Genomic DNA, 27,868 nt, shown 5'->3' on the forward strand with positions numbered 1-27,868 from the left:
CCCAACAGGCAGGGCTGCCAAGCTGCAGTGATTACACCATCGCAGGGAAGCAGCAGAATTACAGGCTCCCAAGCAGAGCAGTGCAGTCAGAAGCATTATTAATTCTTCAGCACGAGGCCGAACAATTCGCAAAGAGTGTTTGAACAAAGAATGGCCAGAAAGATCACCTTCTTCATTACGGCCACATGGCAGGAACTTGGTATTTTACATGGCCTTCATCACCCACGTATAAAATAATTACTAAGCCACCAATTTTCCTATGGTACAGCTAACAGGTCCTGTGCACTAAGTTTCCAGAGAAGTAACAAGTCAGTGGTCCAACCAAAGCCATTCTTCCAGGCTTCAGGTCTGGCGGACCTATTTAATTACATGACCACACAACAGCCAGTGTGGTCTGAGAAGACCAAGCCCTGATCCTCCTGGCCAGGTATCTTGGCACCAGCCCTTAAGAAGACAAAATGCAGCAATGAGTAACGTGTCTTTGATCCCAAGAGTATTTTAGAATAGCCTACGGCAGAAATCAGCTGGCAGTAGGCACTGGTGCTAGCTCGCAGCACTGCCCTCCAGGACCTGACAGCCGGAGTTGCCCCCTCCTAGGGCAGCTCAGAGGAAAGCCACCCCGGTGTCCACAACTCCCGAGGTCTCCTCAGCCCATGGGCACCAAACAGCTGGTCTCTGCCTGTGTCAGGATTAGAAAAGCCTTCCTGTTCTGGCCGGACCCACCAACTCAGCACAAACAAGTTCCAAGAGAAGTTGCTAAAGCAGAGCTACTGATCTCAGGTACAAAGCTGAGCACAGAGTTACAGCAGAGGAATGAGAGAAATGAAAACGCAGATTGATTTTTTTCTGCTCCAACCCACCTTTCAGCAGGTCCCTGGTGAGGCTGAGCAAGAAGCCGTGGGGACTGTCCGAGTGTCCCTGCTGGGCGTTGAACCCAGCAGCACGGAGAGCTCTCCCCCCATCGCCCAGGGGATCGCTGCCTCTCTTCGCTGCTCTGTCCAGCACAAACCCTGCTTGCAGGACAGGACTGCGACAGCTCCTCCCTCCCTCTCACACGTACCACAGGCTCTGAGGTATAACACGCACCATGTGGGATCTCTTCCACTCGGGCTTTCCAGCTTTACAACCCTATTGTGCTCGTCAGCCAGCTCATTCTTTGCAGTTTAAATGGTCTTCCTGTAGGTCACAGCTTTCAGGGCCGAACAACAATTTATAAATCAAAGTCAAGCACGGCGCCCAGTAAACGCACATCTTATCCAACCCTAAATCTCTGCTTCCCCTTCAGCTTTTGTTAAGCCTTCACGTGACAGGTCAGTAACACATACTGCAGAAAGGACCCAAGGGCTGGGTCTGCAAACTCCTCCTGTCTGGTTAGGGACCAGCACCAACAGGGCACCCCAATGCTTCAGCCACCAGCACTTCAGGAGCCAGACAAATTCCTCTGAGCTGGGAACTGGAGAGGCTAAAGGATTAAACTGAGGCTCCAGCCTGCTCACACGGCTCTTGTCACAGCGTCAATGAAAGCCCTGTGTCTGAAGCCCCTGGGAGCACAAGGACTCCTGCGAGCTGGAGGTGGGCACATCCAGCTCTTGGAAGTGCCTGCCGTGGCACGGGGTGCAGAGGCAGCTCTGTACAGGTACAGGAGCGAGAAACCCCTTGCAAACAGAAAAGTTGAGAAGTGAAAGTTGAAGGAATGGAGTAATCACCCTGCAGCACCAGCAGGAACAACCCTCGGTGCAGGATCCCTGAAGAGACACAGCCTCGTGCCACGTTTGGGAGCCATCCCCATCCAACAAGACCAGGCATCCTCTCGCTCCCTCCATGCCTTTCAACCTCCCGCAGCACTCCAGTTGCTCATTTCTTATCACTGGGTAATGGGAACAAAAGGGAGAAAGGAAACTTGTTTCGGAAGGGGAGGAGGGAAGAGGAAAATAGTTTAGCATGAGAAGCGGTGCACAGCGAGCGTTACCCACGTATTTCCTACTCCCTGCAGAAACCTTTTGTGATCTCGCTGCTCCTGAGACGCATGCCAGGCACCCTGACTGCCAAAGGAATCAGAAATTCAACAGCCTATTGTGTTGCCATGGGAATCAGGAGACAGGCAGTTAATTGATAAAATGGAGGCACATTACATCTAAATGAAGACAAAAAGAAAAGATATACCAGAGTAGTGTCTTATGCCAGGAAGGGAGGGCAGAAGAAAACCCACGATATTTACAAAAGAGCTTTACAACACCCTTAGGAAAGGTCTCTTCCCTTCTCCATTTTAATTTTCAGATTTTTTTTTTTTTGGTGGTTGTTGATTTTTTTTTTGTTTGTTTGTTTGATTTAAACCACAGTGCAAAGGAATAGGTCTGTACCTAATACATCACCAGCTTCGCCTGATACAGGGTGCATACAACTCTCCATGCCCATCTGACAGGAGCTATTTCCTTACCTGGCTGCAGCCCACCACCGATGCTATAGGTACAGCTAAGTGGTGACGGGGCAGCTTGCCCTGTGGCTAGCAAGCACCTGATATTTGCCAGCCCTGCAACCAAGCCCAGGGGCCAGAAAGCTTCAGGGCCAGCTCTGCTCCTGCCCAGTCTGGGCAGTCCCATGACCACAGGACCGTAAGGCTCATGTGAAGCCAAGGCAGATTTTGTCAGCTGGAAAGCCCTGCAGCTGGCCACAGGGGTGCCAGCTGGAAGGAATAATTTATGTTTTCACTGCTGCAAGGATTATGCAAGAGCTTGAGACGCAAGAGCTTAGCGCCTGGCTCGCTGCTGGGCTCGAGGCTCAGCTGCCAGGGGGATCTGGTCTCACTGGGGTGCCCGGCACTGCCCCTGTGCTCAGGACACTGAACACTTGGAATGGATGACACGCTTCTGGTAAAACTGCAGCCCTCCACTATCAGCCAGAGCTGTAGGACAGCATCTCTACAGGCAAGTAGCTGCCAACCCTCAGCAATTTGGGCTTTACACCCTTTGCTTTTTACACTGCAAGCACCGGTTCCAGTGAGCCTCTCTGGGTCTGTGATACCACTCCACCTCCAAGCACAACGCTACAGAAATTCCCTAACCGATGGTCACAGCAGAGCTGATTAGAGCTTCCCATACAGAGAGGAACAAAAAAGGACAATCCACAGCATCGGCTTTCAAAGAGGCAAGCCTCGGTCCCTGTTGAATACCGTATCTGGTCTACCAGGCAGGAGACAAGAGGCACAACCTGCTGCACCTCCGGGAGCTGCCATCTGTGTGGGCAGAGGCACGGCTTCAGCTGGCAGCCTCAGCAGCAGCCGGGGGGCTGGTGGGGTCTCCCGAGGGAGGAGGGCTGCCTGCTGCCTTCACGCTGCTCGGGGGCTGAGGCCTCGCGGATTTCCAGGTTCCCACAGAGGAATCGGAGCTTCTCGAAGCTGCTTGGATTCCACAGAAATGCTGTTGTTGGCAGCCGAGTGAAAGCCAGCCCTCGCTGCTCTACCCAAACTCAAATCGTTGAAGCAGCTGTTTTCTGCAAGATTTATCGCGGCCTTTTCAGGCTGCGGGATAATGCAGAAAGAGAGAGGGGATAGGTGACCGCTAGAGAAAGCGATGCTTTGCGGGGAGTAGCTGAGTGCCTGGCAGCACATTGTGGGAGGAAGCAGCCCCAGAGATTTATGGCTGACTTGGAAACAACGACTGAAAGCTCTCCAAGTTCAGAGCTGAAAGGTTGGGCCCGTAACGGCCCATCTCGTGGGACACGAATGTAATGACTGGCATGGAGATGAACTCTGCACCTGGCACCCTGGAAATCTATTGCCCCTGCAGGTCCCTGGAACAAGCCCCATGGTGTGGATATTAAGGTCTGGTACAGCTTCAGCATCGCCAGCTCTGGCTACTCTGAAAAGAGCAATAATACCTAGAAAGAAACCTGACGGGAGGAGGAAGGGAAAGAGGACAATAAGAAACCAAACGAGAACTCAGTGAGCGCACAAATGAGAGCTACTGCAAAGGAGCTGTGCAGGGAATGCAAGGAGATGCCCATTGAGGCAGATATTTGCCTTTACAAGGCAGCTGGGAAGGGCACTGAACCTCAAACAGCCATCCTGAACAAAGGCTTTCTTATAAAGGTCCCATTCAAGAGGCTGGCTGGTACGAAATCTGCTCCGCCACGGGCGAGACGTGCCTCCTTGGTGCCCGCCAGAGACGGGAGGGCTGGAGGACCCTGCGCTTTTACAGCTCTGCTGGATCAGATAACAGCAGGCTGGCTCAGTACAATTCTTGAAAGAAACTGTGACAAGATATTTATTATATCTCAGGGTTTTAAGTTTTTCATATAAACAGTGGTATTCAACACCATATGCAAAGCAGGTAGTGTTTGGCAGCACGGGGCAGGAGGGAGGTGAGCGCCTGGTAGAGAACACAGAAGATTTTTCACTGAGTGATAATTAGCTTGCAGCATATGGATGGATCTATTCATCAAGTACAGTCTTGTTTTTTTTTTTTTTTTAAACACAATTATTATTTTTAAAAGCCATATTATTTCAACATTCATGCTTCAATCTGCTATCTAACATTTTCCAGCCTGCAAACAGGGCCCATCTATCATACCTCTGGAACGGCATCCTGTTTTCCTGATAAATAACGAAAACAAAAATCCCACAATATTAAGGGTGTTTCAGCTTTGACAGAAGGAACGGAGCACCCATGCCTTTTTCCCCAGCCCACACCACCCCCAGCCTCTAGAAAAAAAAGTCACAGACCCATTTGAAAATCTAGGGCTATGCTGAAGCAATCGCTGGTGCGTTGCTGAATAATACAGATTTCTTTCTTAAATAATGAATAAAATCACTAACTATGGAATATGCAACTTGGAAGCATTGTTCACTTTGTTGATTATAGCTTATTTTAACTAAAGGGTATAGTTTCACATTTAAACAAGCCCTTAGCTATAAATTTTCAATAATTCTTTTCCCCCCAGCCCCTCAAATGGTCACCTCGCTCAGATCATCGCAAGCAAAATACTTCAGATTTACACTGAAGGAAAATAAGGGAACAGCCTGAGGTAGCACAGCGCTGTGATAACCCACGAGACAGCCCAGAGGGCCAGGAGACCAGCTGGGGGGATGCACTTACTTGGAGCACGCGGGGTGACCAGCCTTCAGGCAGCCCGAGCATCGCACCGCACATCGCCGCCTCTCCTCGCGTGCACCTCGCTCTCCGGTTGCATCGCTGTAATCACGCCATATGGTCGGCTTCTTTTTTTAAAAAAAATCTAGCACAAAGCTAACTTCTTAGAGACTTTTCTTTTCAACTAAGCATAGACAAGCTTGGGAACGAGCTCGGGCTAACCCTGCCATGCCTGCAAAGCCCGGCACATGTGTACCCGCAGTTGTCTGCGATTCCTCAGGCTGTGGGAATTTGTACGGCACGAGCGTGGTTTAGGGGGTGCTGCTAGGGAAGCGAAGACAGCTGCTCTCAGTGAGCCGATCTGATGACAAAAAGGAAGAAAAGAGGCAGACACAGGTCTTTAATGAGGCACTTATAAATGATTTCCCAGGCAGAGCGCTGGCGCAGAGAGAGGAGCGGTCTCCGGACACCTCCTGAACTGGAGAAATTTATCTCGAGACCCCAACAGTGTGAAGAGCAGCCAAGCAAAGCACAGCACTCTCTCTCCACCAGAAGAGCAATCAAGCAGCAGGGTTTTGAACTCAATTTGGAATTTCACAGCCTTTCTAAGTGTAGGATTTTTGCTCAGGCACCATTCCCACATAAAACCCACTCGGGTGGACTTTGCTGCTATTCCTAACCAGCCACAGCATTAACCGAGGGAGACGAGCAGCCAAGCAGCACATTGCTCAAGCAGGTGTACACAGAAAGGCCATCGGCTTGTTCACTCAAAAATGATGAAATTAGCTCACTGCCAATAAAATTTAGAAGGGAATGTACCAGAAAACAGCCTGGCTTAATCCACCAAGAGAGCAATTATTATTATTACTTTACAGACTGGATCCAGACCAGGGGATCAGCCGCTCCAAGGCCAGCAGCCTGTGCAAGGACCGCGATGGAGATGCTGCTGCGTGTAACTCCAGAAATCCACCCACAGGACATCACCTGAGCAGCCACAGGGGTGCAGAGTGGCCATACCTCTAACAGTCAGGGGAAAGGAAAGTGAAATCACGGGGATAGAAGGAGAGCACCTCGTTCAGTGCCAGCTTTTTGCCTGGCCTGGCAGCTGTCGTGTTGTGCAGCTCCTACCTGTGCCCTGCTGCATTAGCAGCAGCACTTCAGAGACCCACGTGCCCCCAGCTCAAGCTTAAACCATCCTTGAATTCAAGCCAGGGGTGCATTCCTGCAGCTGGAAGACAAGTCAGGAACACCACGGTGCCTTCACACACCTTCCCCAGCCCGGGTGGCGGGGCAGCATTCATTAGCTCCGTGCATTTCCAGGAATCCCAAGCGTGGCAGCTGGCTGCTCGGAGGAGGCGGCGCTGAGCAGAGCAGGAGCCAGAGCTTCATGGCATCTGCAGACCCTGCCCACGTCACTCAGCAGCATCGTGGGTGAGGAAAGGGGGCTAATTCCAGCTGTCACGTTTTTCAACCGTAGCATGTAACCTACGTGAATACCAGATGGCATTGGGAGCGGTATTAAGCGTTTGCTGTTGTTGAGAATTAGATTGATCTGTCAAAATACACAAAATACTGCTCCGGGCTCTCAGGTAAGGTCACTGCCAAACTGCAGTGCTGCACAGCCTTGTGTATCAGAACACGTCCCAGCACTGCCAGAGCTTTATTTTTATTTCTTAACACTATTACTCAAATCCTTACCAGCCCTGGGGAGTCACAGAAAACTCCGACAGAAAGGGAACGGCCATCTAAAAGTGACGAGACTTCCTGGTACCAGCCTGGCCAGCCCACAGGCTGCCCTGCTGCACTTCCCTATTAATTTATGACAATGTAAACAGAAGTAGACCCTACCGAAACAGAACTTTCTCCTCCCTACTTTCCCTTTCTACCACAAAGTACTTGAACTACCCAAAACGTGGCCCCCTTTACTGAGTGCAGATTAGGCTGTTGCCACAGCTCACACCAGCTAGGGCTGTAAAAGGAAACAAAAGCCAGGAAACTGAGCTGTGCTCTGGGCTGTGAAGGAAGATGGAGCTACACGCTGCTCAAACACGGGGGAGCTGCTGCCCAGGCCTCCTCTCCACCCCAGCGTGTTGGTTCGTTAATCATTCTGACAAATTAAGTCCTTCCTATAAGAGAGACAAGATCTCATGGCCAGCCCAGGGCCCTGCACAGCCATGCCATATTTACACAGAGGTTAAGGATTAACCAAAGTCTGTCTAAATGCTGTTGGTGCGGTATCACGCAGTGAAATAAAACTACCACTTTCACTTAAAATCAAAAGAAATGAACCAAAATAATTGTAGGCTCCGAGTGCAATGAACTCAAAAACACGATCCAAATGCTCTGAAATAAAAGAATAAGCTTAAAGAAAGCAGAGATACTGATTGTATGTGTGCAGTTTCCAGATTCAAAGGCCCTGGAAGATTATCGAAGGTGTCACAGCCAGAGAACAGGACAAGAGTTTGAGTTCAGTTTCCCCAGATGCAACTAAAGATACTGAACAGCAAGCTCTCCAAGCACTACCAAACTCCTTTTCTAGCGTCATCCAAGCCTCCTTCTTCAACATTTTAACTTTCAAGAGCCTAGAAGTTGCCTGTTTTGAGCTTTTGCTCCCACTCATGCAGAAACTTCTTTGCATTACAGCTGGACAGCACACAGACCAGAACACAGCCCGCAGGATTTGGCTGGTGCAGCCCAGCTCCTGCCAGAGGAGAGCAGAACAAAGGAACTCCAAAAGCTCAGAGAAAACCCCACGCTTGCAGTTGCAATGGCAGCGATAGCTCCAGGAGGCACAACCGACTCCGAACTCCATCAGATCTCGGTGCCAGTGCAGGTAAGTTGAGGCCAGTGCCACACAAGGAGGTACAGGAGGTCCTTCCGCAGCCTGAGAGGGGAGAATTTTAATTATTACTTGCAAGAATTCAGGCAAAACCCCAAAAGCTTAAAAGCTCACGCTCTCATTAAGCAAACACTCACGCTGCAGAGGAATAAGTAACACGTCCTGCCCTGAGATTTCTCTTTGCAAGAGCTCACCGCCTGCAGCCATACAAACCACTTTCTCATGCCCTGTCTGAAGCTAGCCCTGAGGGAAGAGCGCAGAAATGTGACAAGTGACAAGCAACAGCGAGGGGAGGTACTGGGGAGCTCCTTATCAGCATGCTGAGAGGCTCGTTTTCACAGGAATCAGCTCTCCTGGAAGAGAGCAGAGTTAAGCCACTGTTAATTGAACCACGGGGATGGTCCCAGCACAAAGGCAAGCAACGTGCTGCTTGTTATCTTACGTAGTTTGTCTCTCCTCCAGTAGAAACACAACAGCAATGCAGCTATACCTTCCTTCTCAACCCTCCACCTGATTTGCCCCCAAACCAGACATTTTAGGGGCCTTCTGCAGCATCCCCAGGACCCCAGAGGATCTATAGGAGAGGCAAAGACCAACATCTCGAGGTAAATACCAACATCTCTTAATTGCCAAACTTGTGTAGAGCCCCAGGGCTGCAGGCTTGGGAGGCACAGCTCTGACTCCCTGCTCACATCTCCCGTGCAGGTCACACACGATGGGCTGGCCGTACGCAGAGCCACAGGACACAGGATCTGCTGGGCTGCTTGAGTTCTGCCTAATCTAATAAAATAGATATTTGAGAGCAGATTAACCCTGAGTCATCTACTTTATTCCACATATCTGGCTTAAAGAGCTAAGAATCCAATTCGATTTGTGCACGAACAGGCACTATTTGCAGAAAATCCAAAGGATCTATTTGCAGCGGATGTCTCATCCCTTCCTTGGGAGCAAACACACACGGTCCCTCCAGGTACCACCCTGGCCATCCCTGAGCACACGGTAAGCTCCCAGTCCCAGTATCTCTGTCTTACTGGTCTGGAATATTCACATCTGAACCAACCCTCTCTTATGCCACTTCCTCAGAACTTTGTCAGATGATTTCAGATGATCAGTTTTATGCTTTTATCACACACACTTTGCTAGGACAGAAAGTCACCATGCCACCAATCGTCTTTACCCCCTTTTTTAAAAAAATATTTTTTTTTCTCAAAACCACACCATCTCTTAACTGATTTTTTTTTTTTTTTTTGTTCAAGGTCTGCATCGAGCCTTTCTAATTTCTGGCACTTCCTTTTTTTAAGCAAATACCTCCAAGCATAATACTCTGCAATCAGCAATTCTGTGAAATAAGCTACCCAGCAATAAATACAGCTCTTGTCATCTTCAGGGAATGGGAATTTCAACACGAAACCAGACAATCTCACCCTAAGTACAGGGCTGAGATGTTTCCCTTCATGCTCAGTGACTGCATACTCCCTGTCAACTCACAGGTGTACCCATGTCTGCAGAGTTATCACCTTAGTAAGAACTAGAGGAAGCAGCATCACAGAGGGAAGCTGCTGCTCCTGGTGCCGGGACAGGGAGAGCAAAAGGCCACAAATCCCGCTGGCCAGGATGCCCGGCCCACTTTCACCTCTGACTCACAGGATGACGTGGGCTAAGACCCAGTTCTCTACGTTGTGTGTGTAAATACTGACCTACAGCAGAGCCCAGGCTTCACAGGAGGTGGAAAGCATTTGGAGCATCTATAACAGAGGAGGTTTCATGTGTGAATAGCAGTCCCATAATTACAGAAATCAGAATGACTTGCAGCTCGTGCTTGGTAGGAATTCATAAAGCAACTTGGGAATAGTCCCACTGCAGCAGTTAACTACTGCTTAACGGTCCCTGTGAATTAGAGCGCTGGCAGCACGCTAAATCAGACAAACCAATTCCCAAATTCTCTGGGTACGTTCATCTTTTAAGACTTAGTCACAGCAAAGTTCATCACCATCTTCCTTTGCAAGTATTTAAATCCCCGTGCAGGAAGTATTTCCATTCTCACAAAACTCTGCAAACTGTTCTGCTGCATCCTTTGGGCCATCTACAACCCAGAGACTCATAAAAAGCACACGTAGCTGCTGTGCTGCAAAACAGCAGTGCCACAATGGTCACATCGTGCAGTAGAGAGACTGACCGTATTCCGAGCCTTAAGTCACGGGCAGCCAGATTTGACAGGTTTTATTACTTCATACTGAGTATTGTGATGTACGGAGTTTTCTTACAGACCTTATTACTGCATACAAGTCTTATTTTTTAAGGACAAAATACTTTCTAGCACCTTTATGAAAAATAAGTAAATATCCAGTAGACCTAAAAGAAAGAAAGCAAAGTGCCCGTGTTCTAAATATGTTAAGGCTTTTATTGAAACCGATTCACCAATTTAACTGCTTGAAAGGGGAATACTCATATGCAGGACCGGTGTGTGATAGGAATCTCAGACCAACAGCTCATGCTATGGAGCAGCAGTCTGAAGCCACTAACCCTATAGGTTCTCATCCAAAAACCCATCTATACCAAAGGGAATCTCCCCTTTGATTCCAATGACCATTGGCTCAGGCCACTAATCATTAATTTGCTCTTGCAGGATTAGTGACTGTTCAAGACAGAACACGCAGGAACAGATTCTGCCCCAAATCTGCACCCTCGATGGGTGTAACTGCGGGCGCACTGACATTACTGCAGACCCGCACCAGCCCAGCTGAACAGGACTTGGTTCATTATATTCGAACCACCATAAGCTGAACATCTGTGGGGAGCAGATTTTCTTTCCCTGCTGCTCTGTGAGGAGCTACAGACAGAGAGCAGGAGGGCGTCTGACCTCCATATGCCTTCCGCGTGTGCCCGCATCTCATTCTACAACGAGCGCACTGAATATTAAGGATTAACTATATCAAATCCTGCTAAGAGCATCTAATGATTAAGACAATTAAAATCGGACTCCCAGTCGTCTCTAGATGTCACCTGTAAAGCTGATTAAATCAAGATTGATTCAGTGCCCTTCTGCATTTATTGGAACGCATCAAGTCACTCCTCCTTGGGGGGAAGGCTGCCAAAGGTCCCTTCCTCCAAAGGAGAGGAAACAGAATGGAGAAGGGGGAACACCACCACCAGAATTAAACAAAAGGAAAAAAACACAGCTAGAAGACCCAGAACAAAACCTATTCCTGCTTGCAGGATGGCAGAGTGGCTTATGAAAGGGATGTGTGAACTGAATACCAGTCCTACACAAATAGTTGATCCACAACCCTATCAGAAAACATTTGGGTTTTGGATATGCAGTAGACATTAGAAGCAAATATGCAAAGTCTCACAAAAGCATCAGTGTCCGTGAGGAAGGGGATTTAAACAGAGCTGTGTGACTGACACACAGGCCATTGCAAACACCCCATGTTAGTGATGGGAAGGGAGGAGAGGTAGAAAATGAGCGTGCTCAGCTGCAGCGATCCCTTTGCACAGCTTCTCTGGTGGTTGTTGCAGTGGTTACACCCCAGCAGAGCTGAGCCCCAGCCCCAGCCCTGCTGTGCTCCCCCCAAGCAGGCCGCCACCAGCAGGTTTCACCAGCCCGTGCAGCTCCGCGCTGATCAGGAGGCTCCCAGGTTTCCTCCTGCTGCACAGGAGTTCAGGGCTGCTGGTGGGGGAACACAGCACCACACACTTCACTGGGATAAAGCTTATCAGAAAAGTGGGGCAGGAGCTGCACTGATTCTGAGATAATGTACAGTGAGGCTTTGGCCCCTTCCTGCACTGCGGACACCTGCATGAAGCTGTTAGATTCACCATGTATAAGGCGGCAATGTTACAGAAGCCTTCCATAACCAATTCTTTATCAACCTTCCAAACACACTTTGCAGCAACCCATTTCTCTGTCCTAAATTAATGAGCCATTAACACTCATTAGTGGTTTCTCTTCCATGCAGCCCCTGAAAACACACTTGTTTTCCTCAGGTATCTGATGACTCCTCAAGCAGAGGACTGTCGTGTGTCCGTGGGTGCTGTGCTGTTACTGCTGGCTGCTAAACAACCTGTGGATGCTGCAGCAGTCAGAGACACCTGATTTTAAGGCACACTCCTTGACACCTTGCCCTCTCAGTTCCCCTAGGGATTAAAGCTGCTGTGGGCACTACACCGAGGCCCGCTAAGATAAAGCCAGGCCTAATCAAACCTTACAGGCCCCACGATGCATTTTTCAGCAGCGATTGCTGGCCTAACTGGAGGAATAGCCATTCGTGCTTGCAGCCCGGATTTAATTGGGGACTCAGATGAGAGCTGACATCGCTGAGCACGCCATGAGGCCTGCAGCAAAGTGGCAAAAACAAACGTTTGCTAGAAATAATAGCAGCCCCCGGCCCCATGGTGTGGGGTCTCTTCTCTCAATTTGCCAGTGCACAACACCCCAAGTTAATATTAATAAAGAAGCACAAAGCCTTTGAATGGACAAGAATTAGCTCCTTATGTCTGTGCCAGTCAATGTGCCGCTCCGGACACCACAGTCCCATTTCTTTTGTTTCAGACAAAACAGTAGTTTAGTGTCTTTCATATTTATTTGAGAGTGAGAATTAATGGATCGGTACAAAGGCAGGCAGCCCCAGCACCCTTCCTCGCAGCTTAATAAAAAAAAGCCTACACTGAAGCAGTGCCAAACCATCAGCAATTACCTAAGAATAACCTGTCCAAGCTTCCTCTTATTACCTAGGTGTGAATTCCTCATTCAAGGACACCTTCCCTTTCTGTTTTATTGCAAAATAAACCTTGAGGCAATAGAAATGACTTCTTATTGCTATGCCTGCAGACAATTTACTCCAACAAAAGCCTGAGAAACTTGAGGGGGCAAACAACTGATTTCCAAGTCAATTTACCAAGATGTTGCTATTAATCCTGCTGCAGATGAATAAAAACATTCAGCTAAGATTTCCCACTGGGGAAGGTGGCAGCAAGGCACGAATCCTACAGAGGAGCTAAGGTGGTGATGAGATTTACACTCCTTTGGAGGAATTCATGCGGGTATAGCTTGTTAAAGATGATGGGGTCTAGATGTATGCAAAGAAACATTTCCATATAGAATTGCTGAGTCTCTGAAACTAGCAGTCCCCAGAATACAGCTGCACCTCTACAAAACAAATCAGAAGACAAAAAGAACTTTTCACCCCTCTCCCAGAAGCCTCAAAGCATGATCCAACCCTGATTAAAAAAAAGTTGCCATCTGGTTTTCATAGGAACCCTCTTATTTGCAAAGAGGGAGGTGGGATGGAGCCCACAGAGTCCTAGCTGTGCATCCCTTTCTGTTGGCCTCCTCACCTTCTGCGATGTGGGGCATGATGGATCACATTCAGGTTGTGGTGTCAGCTCTAAATATACCCCAAAACCTCTGATCACAAGCCCCACCTAAAGCGAGCTCTACAACTGCATCCAGCAACTTCATCAGCAAACCCATCCCAGCTCCTGCCCGGATGAAGCAAAGCTCATCTCAGCACAGCAGCGACTACAGCAGGACGTATCCAGCCCCGGCCGATTTGGAAGGAGAAGCCACGAGCTGTGGCTCATGGGCACGTGGCTGAGCCAACACCATGAGCCATGACTGCCCCAATAACCAGCACAGCTCAGGCTTCCAGACCCCTCACTGCAACTTATTTAGTGTAACTAGCATGCTGAGCCAGTCGTCCAGTGCTCTTTAACAGTGCTGCAGCCTGCTTTGCTTTGATTTTTAGTGAACAGCATCATAAAGCGTTTACGAAGAGGATGTTAAACCAGCAAATACTAACAGTGCTGAGCATTTGTTTCTCATCAGAAGTAACGGTAATTCCGTCGAATTTAACCATCACAATACAGTTTGTAAGCAATAATACTGAAAAGCAGTTTTGACACCCACAGACATGCCCAAATATGATATTTGGGTCATAGATATTTGCATCTGCCCATTCACAAAGATGGGATTAATCTGCAAAATTCAGAATCTAGACTGGGTTCAGACTGGATGCATTGAAATGTTGCAGAAAACGGAACAGGTTTGGGTTTTTCTGCCTCTAGCAGAGAAGTCCCAGTGCTGCCCAGCTCTGGCTGTGTATATATATTTTTTCCCCACCCCCTACCTTTTTGCCAACATTCTTTAATTAAGGAAGAGATTTAAGAACGTTAAAAAGCTTTGCAAGCTGAATGCCAGAACCAGCTGATGGGTTAATGCAGCATAAAAAGGAAAGACTTTCTTCTCTAAGTTACTCCAGAGCTGCTTTGAGCAGAGAAAAACGTGCTGAAATGTGAACACTTCCCTTCCCAGCAGCTTCACCTGCTCCACCAGCTGGGAGGGCTGAGGGGACCCATTCATCACAGCTCCTTCTCTCTCTCCACTTCACATCTCCAGGCAAAAGCAGACTTTTCCAGGAGGGGGGGGGAAGATATATGAGCTTTTTAAGAAACGAGAAATCCAAACGCTGTGTTGAGCCCTTCACAGTGACCCCCAAAGGTGTGAAGATTTGCACAGAAACTCCTCGTGCACACAGGGCTGAGGGTAGTAACTCAGTTTGGCTGAAGCATGGGAAAGAAGCCAATGCATTTGTGGGAAACCTTCTCCTGAGGCAGCTAGAGATGAATTTTCAGTCTGGTTTTAAGGAAAATAGTCACCACAAAGCAGCAGAACTTATTTTTTCCATTGTTCCAGCCTTACAGAAGGGAAAGGGAGGGGGACAGTCAGCATGGCCACAGCTCCTTCAACCCAATGTTTTCCAGCAATCCGTGCCAGGTGCTTCTCTCCCACTGACTTCCAGTGGAAATGCCCATTCAGCTCTACCTTGCACCAAAATAAACAAATAAGAAATGCTCACACCTACAACCAGCCAGCACACGCAACACAAAATAGCACCACAAAAAGCCCTCAGACCTTGTGGGAGCTTGAGAGTGCCAGGTCAGGTAGGAGACAATTTCCACACTGAGAAAGCTCTAAGAGACAAGCCGTGAGCTGATAAGAAACTGGGGATTCTGAACAATAGTTTCCAGGACAAAACTCAAATACACAACCAATTTTTCCTCACGTGCTATGACTATACATACATACATACATATATATATATACACACACACACATATATATATTATATATATTTTTTTTTTTACTTCAGATGTGAGTTGCCATGGAAGGGTTTAACAAGGTACATCTCCACTGCCTGGAAAAGGAAGAGAGACAAGAGATGGATGAGAGGCTCTTGACTTTCTACAGAATATGAACAGAGCACTAGGGGAAAGAGAAAGAAGAAATCAAAGCACCTTCGTGTATTCCCCAGTAAGAATAAAAGAAACACACAGTGCTTCTGCAGACAAGGCTTATCAGCTTATGGAAAGGTAGAAGTAACAAGAGGTGAAGCTTTCCAATATTCACTTGCCTCTAACAGCTTTCTGACAACTCTCAGATACAGTTGAGGAGTGAACATCTTTTCATCTGGAAGGCAACCACGGCATGTGGTCTTTCTGAGGCAGCCCTATGTTTCAACAAGCAGGAGATGCTGGGAGCCAGCTGCCTGTACACTGTTGCATTTCAATTCTACACTTTGATAGCTCTATGTTTTCCTTTGCAACTGTATTTCAAGTTTTGGAGACTTCTTTCCACAAGGTATCAAGTCAAGTGGAGCAACATTGCAGCTCTGTATTTATAATCCAAAACACACTGCATACCTACTTCAAGCTGCTTTACTCAGTTGGTCTACCAAACACTTAAGAACACGGAAAAGTCCCTTTTGGCATGCATTTCTGGCAAAAAGCAGGTAAACGGAGAGCCAACACGAGTTCAGAAAAATCCAGTACCCTCTGGAGTTTGCCAGCCTCTGGCATCAGGCAAACCCTGACAGCCCCCTTCCTTCATGCAGCGTTCAAAGACCCGATGTACAGTCTGTGCCTTCAGGGGACCCTCCCATCCAGCAGCCACCCAGTATATCACGAGGACACGTTCATGGGTGGTGACAAAACAGGGAGGTAAAGCAGAAAGAGCCCTTGTCACCATTCTCATTAAAACACAGAATTATTTTCAGCCTCCCCATCTCTGCCGTTGCCCCCCCTGTGTGTTAAAAAGGCCCCAGTGCTGTGGCATCAGGGAAAGCACTGGGTGCTGACTGCAGATCTCCAGATATAGCAGCCCTCAGGCTGGCAGTTACCTCCTCCTGAGGATGCTGGCTTATCACTGCCATGAATTAACTGCAGCGAGGCACTGAGAGGCCAAAAGGCTGCCACCCGTAATGCAAAGCTACCTAAAGCTACCAGCACTCGCACTTCTCACAGAAATATCTGAAGTTGGCAGCTGTGGCTGAAAAAGACAAAGAACTCAGGCAAGTATATATCACAAACCTGCAAAGAAAACATGAAATTGTTTTATCACAGCTAAGTCTTGAACAGTTTGAGCTTCTTTTCTGTTACATTAAAGTTTAATTTCCCAGAATAGGGCATCACGCACCGATGAAACTCATCTTCCTGGAATTTGCGTTCAAATATGTTTTGAATATTTGCAGGCCAGCAAAACAACAGTGAGGACGGGGCAGAGCTCCATCGTCTCATTGTGGCCCAGACCTGATTAATCCCAGGAAGGGTAATGAAAACCAATCTTCCGGGCCATCTACCACCAGATTCTTTGGCTGCAGCTATCCTTGAAGTTTATGTCAGTGCCTGTGACGGTTAGGATTTCAGTGATGAGGACACGTGGCTCTAATAGAAAAAGGTCATTTTAACAGGAAAAAATAAATAATATTTTTCTCTTAGGGTTCCCCCCCCCCCCCCCCCAAAAGCTGATTCCTGTTACTGTCTGTGCTGTGGCTGGGCCCCGCAGCCAGCATAGGTGCAGCCACCCTCAAAGAGAAGCAAAAAGACAAACCAACGAGGTTTTGGGGTGTACCCTTCTCTCATCACTTTAGATTTTTGTTGGAAAGGAGAAGAGCAGGAAGCAGCAAGGGACTGGCCAGGCCTTCGGAGAGATTTACAGGAGGAAGAGTGGTTATAGGCCAGGCACACACACAGCAGGAGCTCTTAGAAGGATACAGAAGCCAGAAGATGATGCTAGGGTGACACCAGGGTGATGCTACAAGCCCTGTCACAGCACCCACTAGGTTAACAGCCCCACCCTGCTCTGTTCTCACCTTCCAGGTGGGAATGGCTCCATGCAGTGACTTTCAGCAGCTCAGCAGCTCCTGCAAAGCCCCCGTGCACCATCCCAAGGCACAGGACCAACCACCACTCCAACAGCACTAGCAGTGCAGGCGTCTCAGGAGCTACAGACCACCACCACACCCTCCTTCCTGAAACTTCTTTTACCATACACCCATTTTTCCAGGAATATTATACATATATTAAGAAATCTCGGGCTAAGGTCAAATGGTTTAGGTCTGGATTTTGCCTGCACTCGGCTGGCTTTGCTGAACATCTATCATGCTGATGGAGGGGTGTAGCTGAACAAGGCACAAAGAAGCTGCAGCAAACAAGCGCTGCATTCAGCTTAACAGCTCATCACACCCCAGTGCTGCTCTCTGTGACAACTCTTACTGCAACACACGCGCTGTGTTCACTGGGATGCCTCTGTGCAAAGCCTCAGAATGGGGAGACAGGCCTGGGATCTGTTCCTTCAGCTTTTCTGAAGTTAACTCCACAATGCACGTGAAATTATAAATTCGGCTTGAAGCGCCTTGAGAGATTCACTAGTGGTAGCTAAATAGTCAGTTTATTTCTCAATCACAGCTAGGTTCTAAGAGGGGAAGAAAGGGAAAAATACAGGAATGGATCTGGGAAACAACTTCAGAATAAGCAGATAAGCCTTATCCTAAAAATTTCCATTGGCAGTTTGAGCTTGCCCCTAGCAAACAGAGATAAGGAGCTTTTATTATCTTTGATTTGGATGCTAAATTAAGAAATAACTCTAATGTAAAAACCACCAGGACCAAGTCCCCAGCTGAGAAAAATGGTGATGTTCCACTCCTTACAACACTGTATTACGCAACAGGATCTGGAATTCAACCCATGATCTCATGTGGTGACTGGCCCCTCAATCAACACTTTGCAGTACCTGCTAAAACAAGTTTAAAATAAACAAAAAACCACGTAGTTTGCTAGACAGAATAGGAGGTGACGTATACCCTTATCTGTCACTGAAAGAAGAGGAAGCTCAGCTGAAGAAATCCATGAGCAAAGCAGAGCCCCTGACATGTAATAACAAACCACAGCCAAGGTTGCTCAGCAGTGAGCAGGATCTTTGCATGGAAGTCCTCTGCAGAGGTCGTGCCTGAAGCAGAGCTCTCAATGGAGGGTGTTTGTGGGACAAGCACGTGTCCCAGCACAAAAGAAAATTAATAGAGGTGGGGTATTTTCTTGTTGTTGTTGTTTGAATAACTTATACGTCTGCATTACTTAAAAGACACAGCACTGTGTGGTGACCCTCACTTTTGCGATATCATTATCACAGACTAATTTGTCATAGCATACCAAAGCAAATAGTCCAGTATTATCCCATATAACAAAAGCTTTTCTGCTTCTGCCAAGTCCTATGTATTTTTGGGATTGATGCAAACAGCAAAATTACCATGGATGTGGGCAGTGGTCTGGATTGTTGTGGGACAAGAGCATGATAAATCTCACACAGATGCCAGCAACTTCCTCAAAAGGAAAAAGTTTCCAGTGTAATATACCAAACATACAAGTACCTCCTCCTGATGTTCTACCCCCAGGACTAAAAGGAAAGACAATCCCAATTGAAATTGAAGTCCTTACACACAAAACTTGCACATTGAATGTTTTCTAAAATGTACCTAATAAAAAAAACAACCCAGCAGTCAAAGAAACCAGAAGTGCTACACAAGATATACTACAAACTCTTTTGAAGTTAGCTGTGCTGCATAATGGCAGTCTGTATAGCTTATGCATACACTACATATAGATCAGTGGATAGTGAAGCACGTGTATGCATGTCTAGGTAAATCATTATCCACACCCTGGTGCTTCAAATGATTCTGTTGAAACAAAGGCACTAATTTGAGATAATTAGCACAGAACAAGTTACCTTAATTGTCTGGTTCTCATTCATGCATCGTCACAGGCCAGAAGCAATCATTACAGGACAGTGTCTAAGAAGGTCAAGAGTGAGGTTCCTGTTTGTTTAATTATTACCAGCTCCTCGTTAATGGATGTAAAGGCACGCATACACAGTGCCCTCTCTGAATGTCCTGCAGTTGTATGGAGAGCATGCCACAGCACAACATCTTGTGAGTGGCTAAAAACCATTGTCAGCTAAATCTGCCCAAACTTGGGCTGGGGGCTATGCATCTTAGTAATCTCGTGCTTCTGGTCCAATCACAGAGCAATCACACATATACAAACAAGCAAGACAGGAGGCAATACCTGTCAGCTCTGAACACCAGAGGATCCATCCATCTCACCCACTCTACAACTTGCCCATTTTGCACATGAAGTGGGAGAGACAGGCCATTGATTTGATCCATGCTCAAGATCTTACAAAACGAGGAATTTCACATCCTATTGAACACTAGTACCACTGGGCCTTTGCCTTTAAAGCTGGTCATAACCTGGGTCAGCTCATGCCCAGCTGGATTGAGTCCTTACCTTCTTTTGAACCAGTGGTGACAGCAGCTGCAGTCGTCCCCGATGCTCGTCCCACGGGGCTGGAGTGTTTCCCTGCCCTGCCGGGGATTTTAAGTCCACTTGGCTTCAACATATTTGCTGCCTCTTGTATGTCAGACTAGTATCTCCAGGGTTTCAAATGCTGTCCTGGTGTCACCGTTCAGGCTTCTCGATGATGGACCTTCTCTTCCATCGTCACAGACCTGTGGGAAAAGAGAATAAAGAAATCAGAGAATGTGTGGGAGGGTATCAAACAGGCTTCCAGAAAACTGCGCAGCTCTGGTCACATCCCTGTGAGAATCAGGCAAGTAGGCTGATTTTTTTTAATCCAAAGGGTGATAACTTCTTTTGTCTCACTTTAACATTGCGTTCTTTTCTTTAACCTTGTTGTCCCACTTTAACCCTGGAGACACAGATCAAAGCAGAAACCTCACAGAACCACAAGTATTTAAATTCTGCTTCAGATTCAAGCAACTAAAATTGTTGACTTGGTTTAGATTTCAGAGTCTCATCCATTAGCCAAGACCTAGTTCTGCTGCTCTGTCAAAGCAGCATAAGAGCCTCCAAAGGCACCTTACAACTCCTTGACACTAGACCTTTGTTGCATGGTCCCCATTTTCACAGAACTTCAGGGCAGCCTTCCCAAACTGATAGGAGGAAAAGGGAAGAGGCTAGTGTTCATGACTGGGCTTTCAGCTCCTTTAAGGATAAACCTAAAACCTTGTTACAGAAAGTAAGGACTTAAAAAACAAGCATTTCCCTCTGCCATTCCCTTCCCAGTAAGCAAATGGAATAAGACCTCAAAATGCACATAGCATTAATAAGCACACAACTCCTCAAGCAAAAAGTTGGGTGATGAAAAAAAGGAAAAAAAATAATAAAAATAAAGGAAATGACTAGGCTACTGAAAAATGAAAAAACACATTCCTAAAAAGGATAAAGAAAAACAATCACAAAATTGAAACTATCAGCAAAAAGGAAGTTCAGGTTCCCTGACTAAGCAGGCTGAAACATGGACAGAAGAAGGCGGCACAGAAAAGGGAGCTGGGGCAGCAGCAAAAGCAGAGGGAATTGCAAGGAGAGAGCACAGGGAGCAGCCCGAAGGCAGGGGACACCCAGGCCTGCTGCCTAGGCCAAGGAAGGAGGCAGACCCATGCATGCAGCTTCTGAGACATTGCTGACGTAGCAAGGACTTGCAGATGCTGTGAGGGGGGTTTGCAATAGCAGGGCCAGGAAGTGATTAAGGCATGAGTAAGGACTTCAGGGCAGGCCGGGTCTGAGCGAGGGGGCTGGCAGGGCTCCAGGGAAAGCTGCAGGCAGACACAGGGGAGGAGAAACCACAAGGAGAATTCCAAAACTATTCCTGAGCGCTCACAAAACCAAGACACCAGAGTGTTTCTGCAATAACAGTCATGTAGCAGCAGCTTGAAGAGACAAAGAAGGGAAGAATCAGGAGTAGAGAGACCAGGGAGGGACCCTGTGCGAAAACCCAAGGGATCAGGCCCCATCTCTTCCTCACACCCCCCACAATGGGTGTTCAAAACCTGGGGTGGCTTCAGGCACCTCCAGACTGCACCAACTTGGGAATATTCAGCTTACACAGGAGTCAGGGCTGCTTCGGTGCTGAGAGGATCCAAACAGATCAGAAACAACGGCCAAGAGCAAGCAGCTTGTGTTAAGGAAGATGCCACTGAGCCAGCCAGGCCCAGGTGCTGCCACAGAGCTGCACACGAGGCTGCCTGCAGTCCCCAGCTCAATTTAGTATGAAATAAGGAGATAAATATGTAACAGAACCTGGGGGTGAGAAGCTCTGATCGTTATGAAGGGCGATGTGCTCTACCAAGAGATCTCGCCCACCTCCACCACCTCTGACTGAAGGTATTGCTCTCTTCACAATACAGCCTCACCCCTGCTTTACACATCTCATTGCCTCATAACCTTCCAGTTATGGGGTTTGGTGCTGTGTTTGGAGTAAGAAGGCTAGGGATGCTGCATCTCCCACATTCAACTAGCCCCTAGTTTTATCCACAGCCAGGAATATAGATGGGGGGAAGGATAGAACAGCTGTAGGGAAGAAATTTAATCAGGAAAGTGAGACAGGAATAAAAAAAAAATCTTAGTTTTTGCAGCCTTTTAGAGGAAGAGCCTTAACACATTAGTTTTGTAGCACACAAACTTTAGGAAGATAGTGAATTTAGCTGTTCCTCTATTCTACTCCTTTTCTATGAAGAGATGGGAACTTGATTCAGTTCATTCCCCCTCCATCCATCATCATCCCTGACGTCCCTGATTATCCCAGCTGGCCACACAAGTCACCGGATATTGTTCTGCTCCTTCTCAGGATGACTGGATTTTATTTTTATGCAAGGGGGAGAGAAATAAGAGGAAGTGCATTCCCACGGCATGAAAAATTCTGCCAGAAACGTTTAAGCAAACAGATTTGCTTTCAACAGACTGATGCTGAAAAACAAATGAACTCCGCAGGCTGCTAATTGCACTACCCTCCGAGCAGAGAGCCTTTTTTATTCCACCATACAATCGCCATGATAGTGCACGTCTGGACTCACTAAGGGCTCCGTGCTACACACCAAATTCAAGGAGCATCTGAAGCACCAGCCTGCATTGCACCCAATACCCTGGGCCTGGTTATGCTCAATGCCTGTCGGTTCGGACAGAGTGTGGGTTTGTAGGAGTCTGATGTGGGTTAAATGTGGTTAACTCACATGTCTAAAAGTTGCCTTCCAATCTCCAGTAGCTGTAGCCAGGAAACAGGGTATGTAGGTTATGAGGTACATCTGCACGCTCACACTATCACACAGGGAAATGAGGATGGACATTTTCCAGTCTACACACACTGCTCTGCACAGATATTCCCTCTCCAGCCCTAGTTCTCTCCACACACTCTTCTACACATAAATATATGAGCAGATTTTCAGGAAGCCATGAAATCCGGGCATGGGGCTCTTCCAAATTACACTGTTAGCTCATCTTCACCACCCAGGGCAGCGCTGCCCCCAGCCAGCCAAGTCCCACGTTAGTTCCCAAGCACACAGTGCAGCTTTCAGGCTGCAGAAATATCCTAGGCCTGGGACGTAGGCCAGTACCTCCACAGGGCACTGTCCTGCTCCATTAGAGACTACAACTTGCTCTGAGCTCCTGGATTATATCCACAGCATCCCACCAGGCTCTGTTAACGGTATCCTGAAAGATCTGCCTCCAGCAGCAGATGCTGAGCACACACAAATGCACTGCCGCACATGACATAAGCAACAAGCCGTCTTTTCTTCCCTATTCCTTACATTACCAGCAGAAGCCGTAAGTTTACTATTCCAATATAACTTCATGGAAATGGGACTTTCTCCTGACACAAGGTTAAAAAAAGCCAACTGTTCCTGTGGAGACTCCAGGGCCGTCAGCTCAGCTTACGCTGTTTTTCTTCATCTTCTTCAAAGATGAGGCGGACTACAAAGATCTTCTAGATCTGTGCTAGATTCTTCCTACAATCTTTTCATACCAGGATGAATGGCTCTGTGTGTTCCCACAACCAAGAAAAACATCCCAGGAATGCACAATATGAAAGCCTGCTTCAAATGACCAAAACATTCTGTTCCCCATCCTTCCATCAGAAAAGGGGACAGCCAAATCTGAGTCACCTAGGCTCAGATTCAAACTGGAGAACAGCTCTCAGCTAAGTACAGAAAGGCCTCAAGAAAATACCTTTCACCAGAAGTAATATGTCTGGATACATAAAGTCTCCACAAAACTGGCCAGCATCAGGACAGCACACAAAAACAGAAAAGCAATTGGAAGTTTTTAGACATCAACCACTCCTCAAATGGGGTAGAGGAATAACAAAACAGGGGTTGGAAGCAAAAGCCTTTGTCAGTTTTGGCAACAGTTTGTCCATGAGTTCTATCCTTCATCTATCCCTCCTACCCTCAACGAGGCACATGGATATCTCCTTGCCACATGCAATACCATCCAATTCAAGATGGGAAACCAATAAAGCATGCCCCAGATTCAATGCACTCTCTAAAAGGAAACCCTCATGGGCAAATGACAGCATAAGGATCTGTTCACCTCACCATATTGAATGAAACAACTGCAAAACACAGGAACAAGTTTCCAGACACCAGTCTGAGTTGGCCTGAATCCCATCCTGTGCCTGGTGCTTCCTTCTGGATGGATCCAGAAGTGTTTGCCCAACACAAAACCCTAGGCGAGGCACTGGGGCTCCGTTCTGAAAGCAGGCCCACGTGGAGCTCAGACTGACTGTAGGTGAGCACTGCTCAAATAGATGAGTGTTTACAACATTTTGTAGAGAAATATGGAGTTGATTTTTAATTAAATATTTGGCCAAAAGCCTAAGTGCCAAAATTTAGGTTTCTAATTTTCTAAATTTGTAAGATTTCATTTATTGCATGTGAACTTAAGTTTGTAGTCAGTCACACAGACACCTTGTCAGGACCAGAACCCATAAAAAAAGATGAAATACCTAGTTAGCAGACTGAAGGAAAGCAAGGTTGTCACATCGCAGGGAGGGTTAATGACAGGCAAAGACACTGCAGAGCAGCAGTAAAACACTTTTGCTTAAAAACAATCTTGACTCATGCTCAGTCCTGAATCAGTGTCTTAAAAGACAGCTATTTGGACAGAAAAAGGCTTGCACAATAACGTCTTCCTGTTTTTACCTACTCCCATCTAAGATAATATTTTGTGATGCAATTGTTTGTGCCCTCATTTAAAACACTAAGCCAGCTTTCCTCACATGCATGCTGAGGATGAGGAACACCAGGGTTTTCACATGCAGACCTACGGGAGCACGTCTGCAAGTAGAGAGAACACAAGAAGAGTTTCAGCCATTTCCAGGGCTACTATAAAATGACGTGGTGGTGTGGCTGAATTTACAGAGACCCTTACATTAATAAGGGACACAAAGATTGGAAAGTCCAGGAATTCTGTCCGCAGCTGCTCTGACAATGTAATAACAGCGACTCCATATGGAGAAATGGAAACTGTATTTTATGATTACAGGGTAAATCCCCATCCTCTACAGGAAGGAAAAACAATCCCACATGCTGCCACACAATGCGTAGCGGAGTCCAACAGCACTCTGGTTTGGACTCATCCTTTGCACGTATATTCAGGAGAGTTAAACAAAGGGACCTAGTTTTCTGCCCAGGTTCTGGCTTAGTATTTCAAAAAAGAGTACAAAGCCTTCAATACATTTCTGGGTTTGATCACAGCATTACTGGTTGTAGAAACCTTCAGCATCAGCCACTGTGAATATTGAAAACAGTATCCGGAGCCCAACATATCCCTGAAAACCAACTGCTGCAGACAGATTGGGTCTGCTGATAACTGCAGGAGCTCTTCATGCACTCCAACAATAAGCACACAAGATAAAGGCAAAAAGCTTTCTGTGTCAGTTTGCATTCATTTATTAGACCTTATAAAATAAAGCTCTGCTGGCCTGAAGGCACTGGTACCTTATATTAAGTTATATAAAGTTATTTCATTTCTTGTTTCTGAGCATTTTGGTTGCATCCATTTCATGTCTTCATGCTTTTCTGCACACCATTCCCCTGAGAAGAGTGAGATGTAACAAAGCTCAAGTTCCTAGAGTGGTTACTCAAGGACACATTACTGCCCAACTGACTGTATGCCACAGGCAAGTGTGGGCTAAGATTTGGTGCCCTAGGCTCACGACCCTGACAGCACTGGCCAGGCTGCAGAGACAGGCTGGGGATTTAAGAAGAGAAATATGCCTTGAAAGCAAAATCCAAAGGCCAGACTTAAACCATTCACTCTTCTGCAAAAAGGACAGGAAATGAATCCAGTCAACATAGAGATGATGATCTGATAAAGCCAAAGTGCAGCTTTGCTAGTAGGGAAAAAGCTTATGCTGAGAAGAAAGGGCAATTTTTATCTTTTAATTCCTTAAGATGCTCCACCTGATCAAAGGTAATCATCCCATCCCTTCTCACTTTCCTGATTAGTTACTCTTCTGACAAGCAATCAGCAAACTATTTCTGAAGCACATGTCAGATTAGGATTAAATCCTTTCATTTAATTGAAGCATAGAGGAAATAAGAGACCTCATTCTTAATTAAGGTCGGACTCCTCTCCCAAGAAAACATTTCCTTCTCCCTTAGAGGAACCAATCAGAGCACTTCAGGAACAAAATCAGTGCACTGCCATCAGTTATATACCAGGAAAAAAACAAGGGATCCCAGTACCCTCTGCCAGCCATCAGTTTTTCTGCTTACAGTTTAAGAACTCACATAGGTTCCTCATCCAGAAAGCTCTGCTGTCACTATGCAGTTTCCCGTACATCTCCCAAAGATTAACCTCTAAGAAAGCCTGTGCTGAGTTTTCTTCCTCACTCAGATTTTATAATAATTTGCACAGAATGCAAAGGGAAAGCCTAGAGGCCTTTTATTTAAAGCCCTAAAACCAGTTCTAACCATTAGGAGAGACTCATCCAATGATTTTGGCATAAAACAAAGACTATTAAAAGGAAGAATGCACAAAAGCACCCCCTGCATTCTATAACTAAAAACCACAATGTAAAACCTGAGGCAAAGTGGGAGAAAACAAAGGACACTGAAGGAAGGCATCCTAAACAAAGTGGGGAGTAATTATGGGCTTGCTGATGAGCTCACACTCCCCACACTGGCAAAACGCCTACTGAAGAGTGATACTGTAGATAGCAACAATTCTGAACTAATTGCAGAGCAAAACTATCCCTGATTTATGGGAAAAAATCCCAGGGAAGGGCTTGGAACTAAATGGGTTTCTGCTCCCTGGCATTAAGCCCTGGAGGCAGGGGACAGTGTCCCTGCAGAAATCAACAGGGGCATGACACCAAAACTGCACAGCTCCCATGGGAGGGGAACAGAAGAGACATGGAGATTTCAGAACTGTTACCCTCCAAGGACAGACTTGGTAACAGACCCATTCAGATTTGATCCAGGAGCTACTCTACTCAGCGGAAAGGTTCCCATGCAATTCAAGGGGCTTCATCAAAATCCAAGTTCCCTACGCACAGGCAGTGTTTGTTATCTGACATAAGCAGTGTCTGGGAGGAAAAAAAAGACAAAACCAGAAGAGCAGACAGTGCAAGGAAGGCAATGACACATGATAAACATATTCCATTATAATGGCTTGGCATTTTACTACCAGAGAAACCATTTCTGCAATTAAATATGAGCCCTACTGTAACTCAGCCCTGCCACGCACCCTTCGCGAAGCTGCAGAAGGAGCTGAACTTTTGGAATTTCCTGGCTGTTGAGTCCTTGATTTAATGCAGCATTAAAGTTCACCCTGGCACTTCATCTATTATTCACAGGAACTTGGCTTTACACACAGAGTTTGATTTGTGCACTTCGGTAATCTAACCTCTGCCCAGGACTTTGATTATGAAACAAAACCAGGCCCAGGTCTCTCCCTCCCTGATTTCTCCCCCTTTTTTATGACCTGCACCTGCAAGCAAGTTTTATTTTTTTGCAGGCCAGCCCTGGTTTGTACAGTGCAACTGAAAGGCTGGTGCAACAAAGAGCTGAAAATAGAAAGCAGCCAGTCTTGCTAGTTCCTTCTTTCCCTGCGCACACTGAAGTTCTTTGAAACTGAAATTTTGTTTTCCTTTTCATCGTGGTGTTATGACAGCCTGTCTGATGGCAGCGTCGCTGTACCAGTTTTGACCAAATTATCGGCAAGTTTAAAGAAAACAGAGAAAATAGGAGCAGAGCACAACATTTCTGGTGTGACAGACAGCATTCCCCTTGGGACATGCTGTGCTTACCACCAAATACTCTGCTGTGCTCCACTGATGCTGCCCAAGATGTTCACATTCCCCCACAAACACACCTCAAGTGCATGGTGTTAATGCAGTGACACATTTAATGCCCTTCGGCATGCAGAGGAGACCTGGTTGTTGTAGCAAGAACAAGAGCAAAGCCCTGCCCCAGGGCACTGCTACTGTAGGTGCAACATTTATTATGGTAGTCCTCCCAGAAGAGCCCCAAAAAGCAAAAATTGGCCCTGTCACTACACAGGGTGGGGAAACTTCAGGCAGGGATGAAGGCTGGGAAGGAGTCCATCCTGCACCTGATGCAAACCCTTTCCTTTAGTTATAAAGCTACCTTACAAGGCTTCCATTCCTGCAGTTCTGTGGTGTTAGTTTTAGCCTCTGCTGGCTGGATTTTGGTAGGCCAGATTTATTCAAGCCTACTTTCTGCCCAAATACCTACTCTGCCCTTTGTGCAACACTGACTCTTCCAATGCAACCAATACCCACGAGATG

The 27,868-nt window shown here is 46.9% G+C and overlaps 1 protein-coding gene across 1 annotated transcript in view; it reads right to left on the reverse strand.

Annotated features, from left to right (window-relative positions):
- CLIP2 (CAP-Gly domain containing linker protein 2) overlaps positions 1–27,868 on the reverse strand; it is a 79,651-nt gene that overhangs the window by 44,294 nt on the left and 7,489 nt on the right. The window contains exon 2 of the mRNA XM_084299962.1: positions 19,546–19,766. Coding sequence (XP_084156088.1) covers positions 19,546–19,657 — 112 coding nt within the window. The 5' untranslated portion in view covers positions 19,658–19,766. The remainder of the gene's footprint in view (positions 1–19,545; positions 19,767–27,868) is intronic.

Source organism: Netta rufina, assembly GCF_964035555.1.
Source record: "Netta rufina genome assembly, chromosome: 21".
Lineage (NCBI taxonomy): Eukaryota > Metazoa > Chordata > Aves > Anseriformes > Anatidae > Netta > Netta rufina.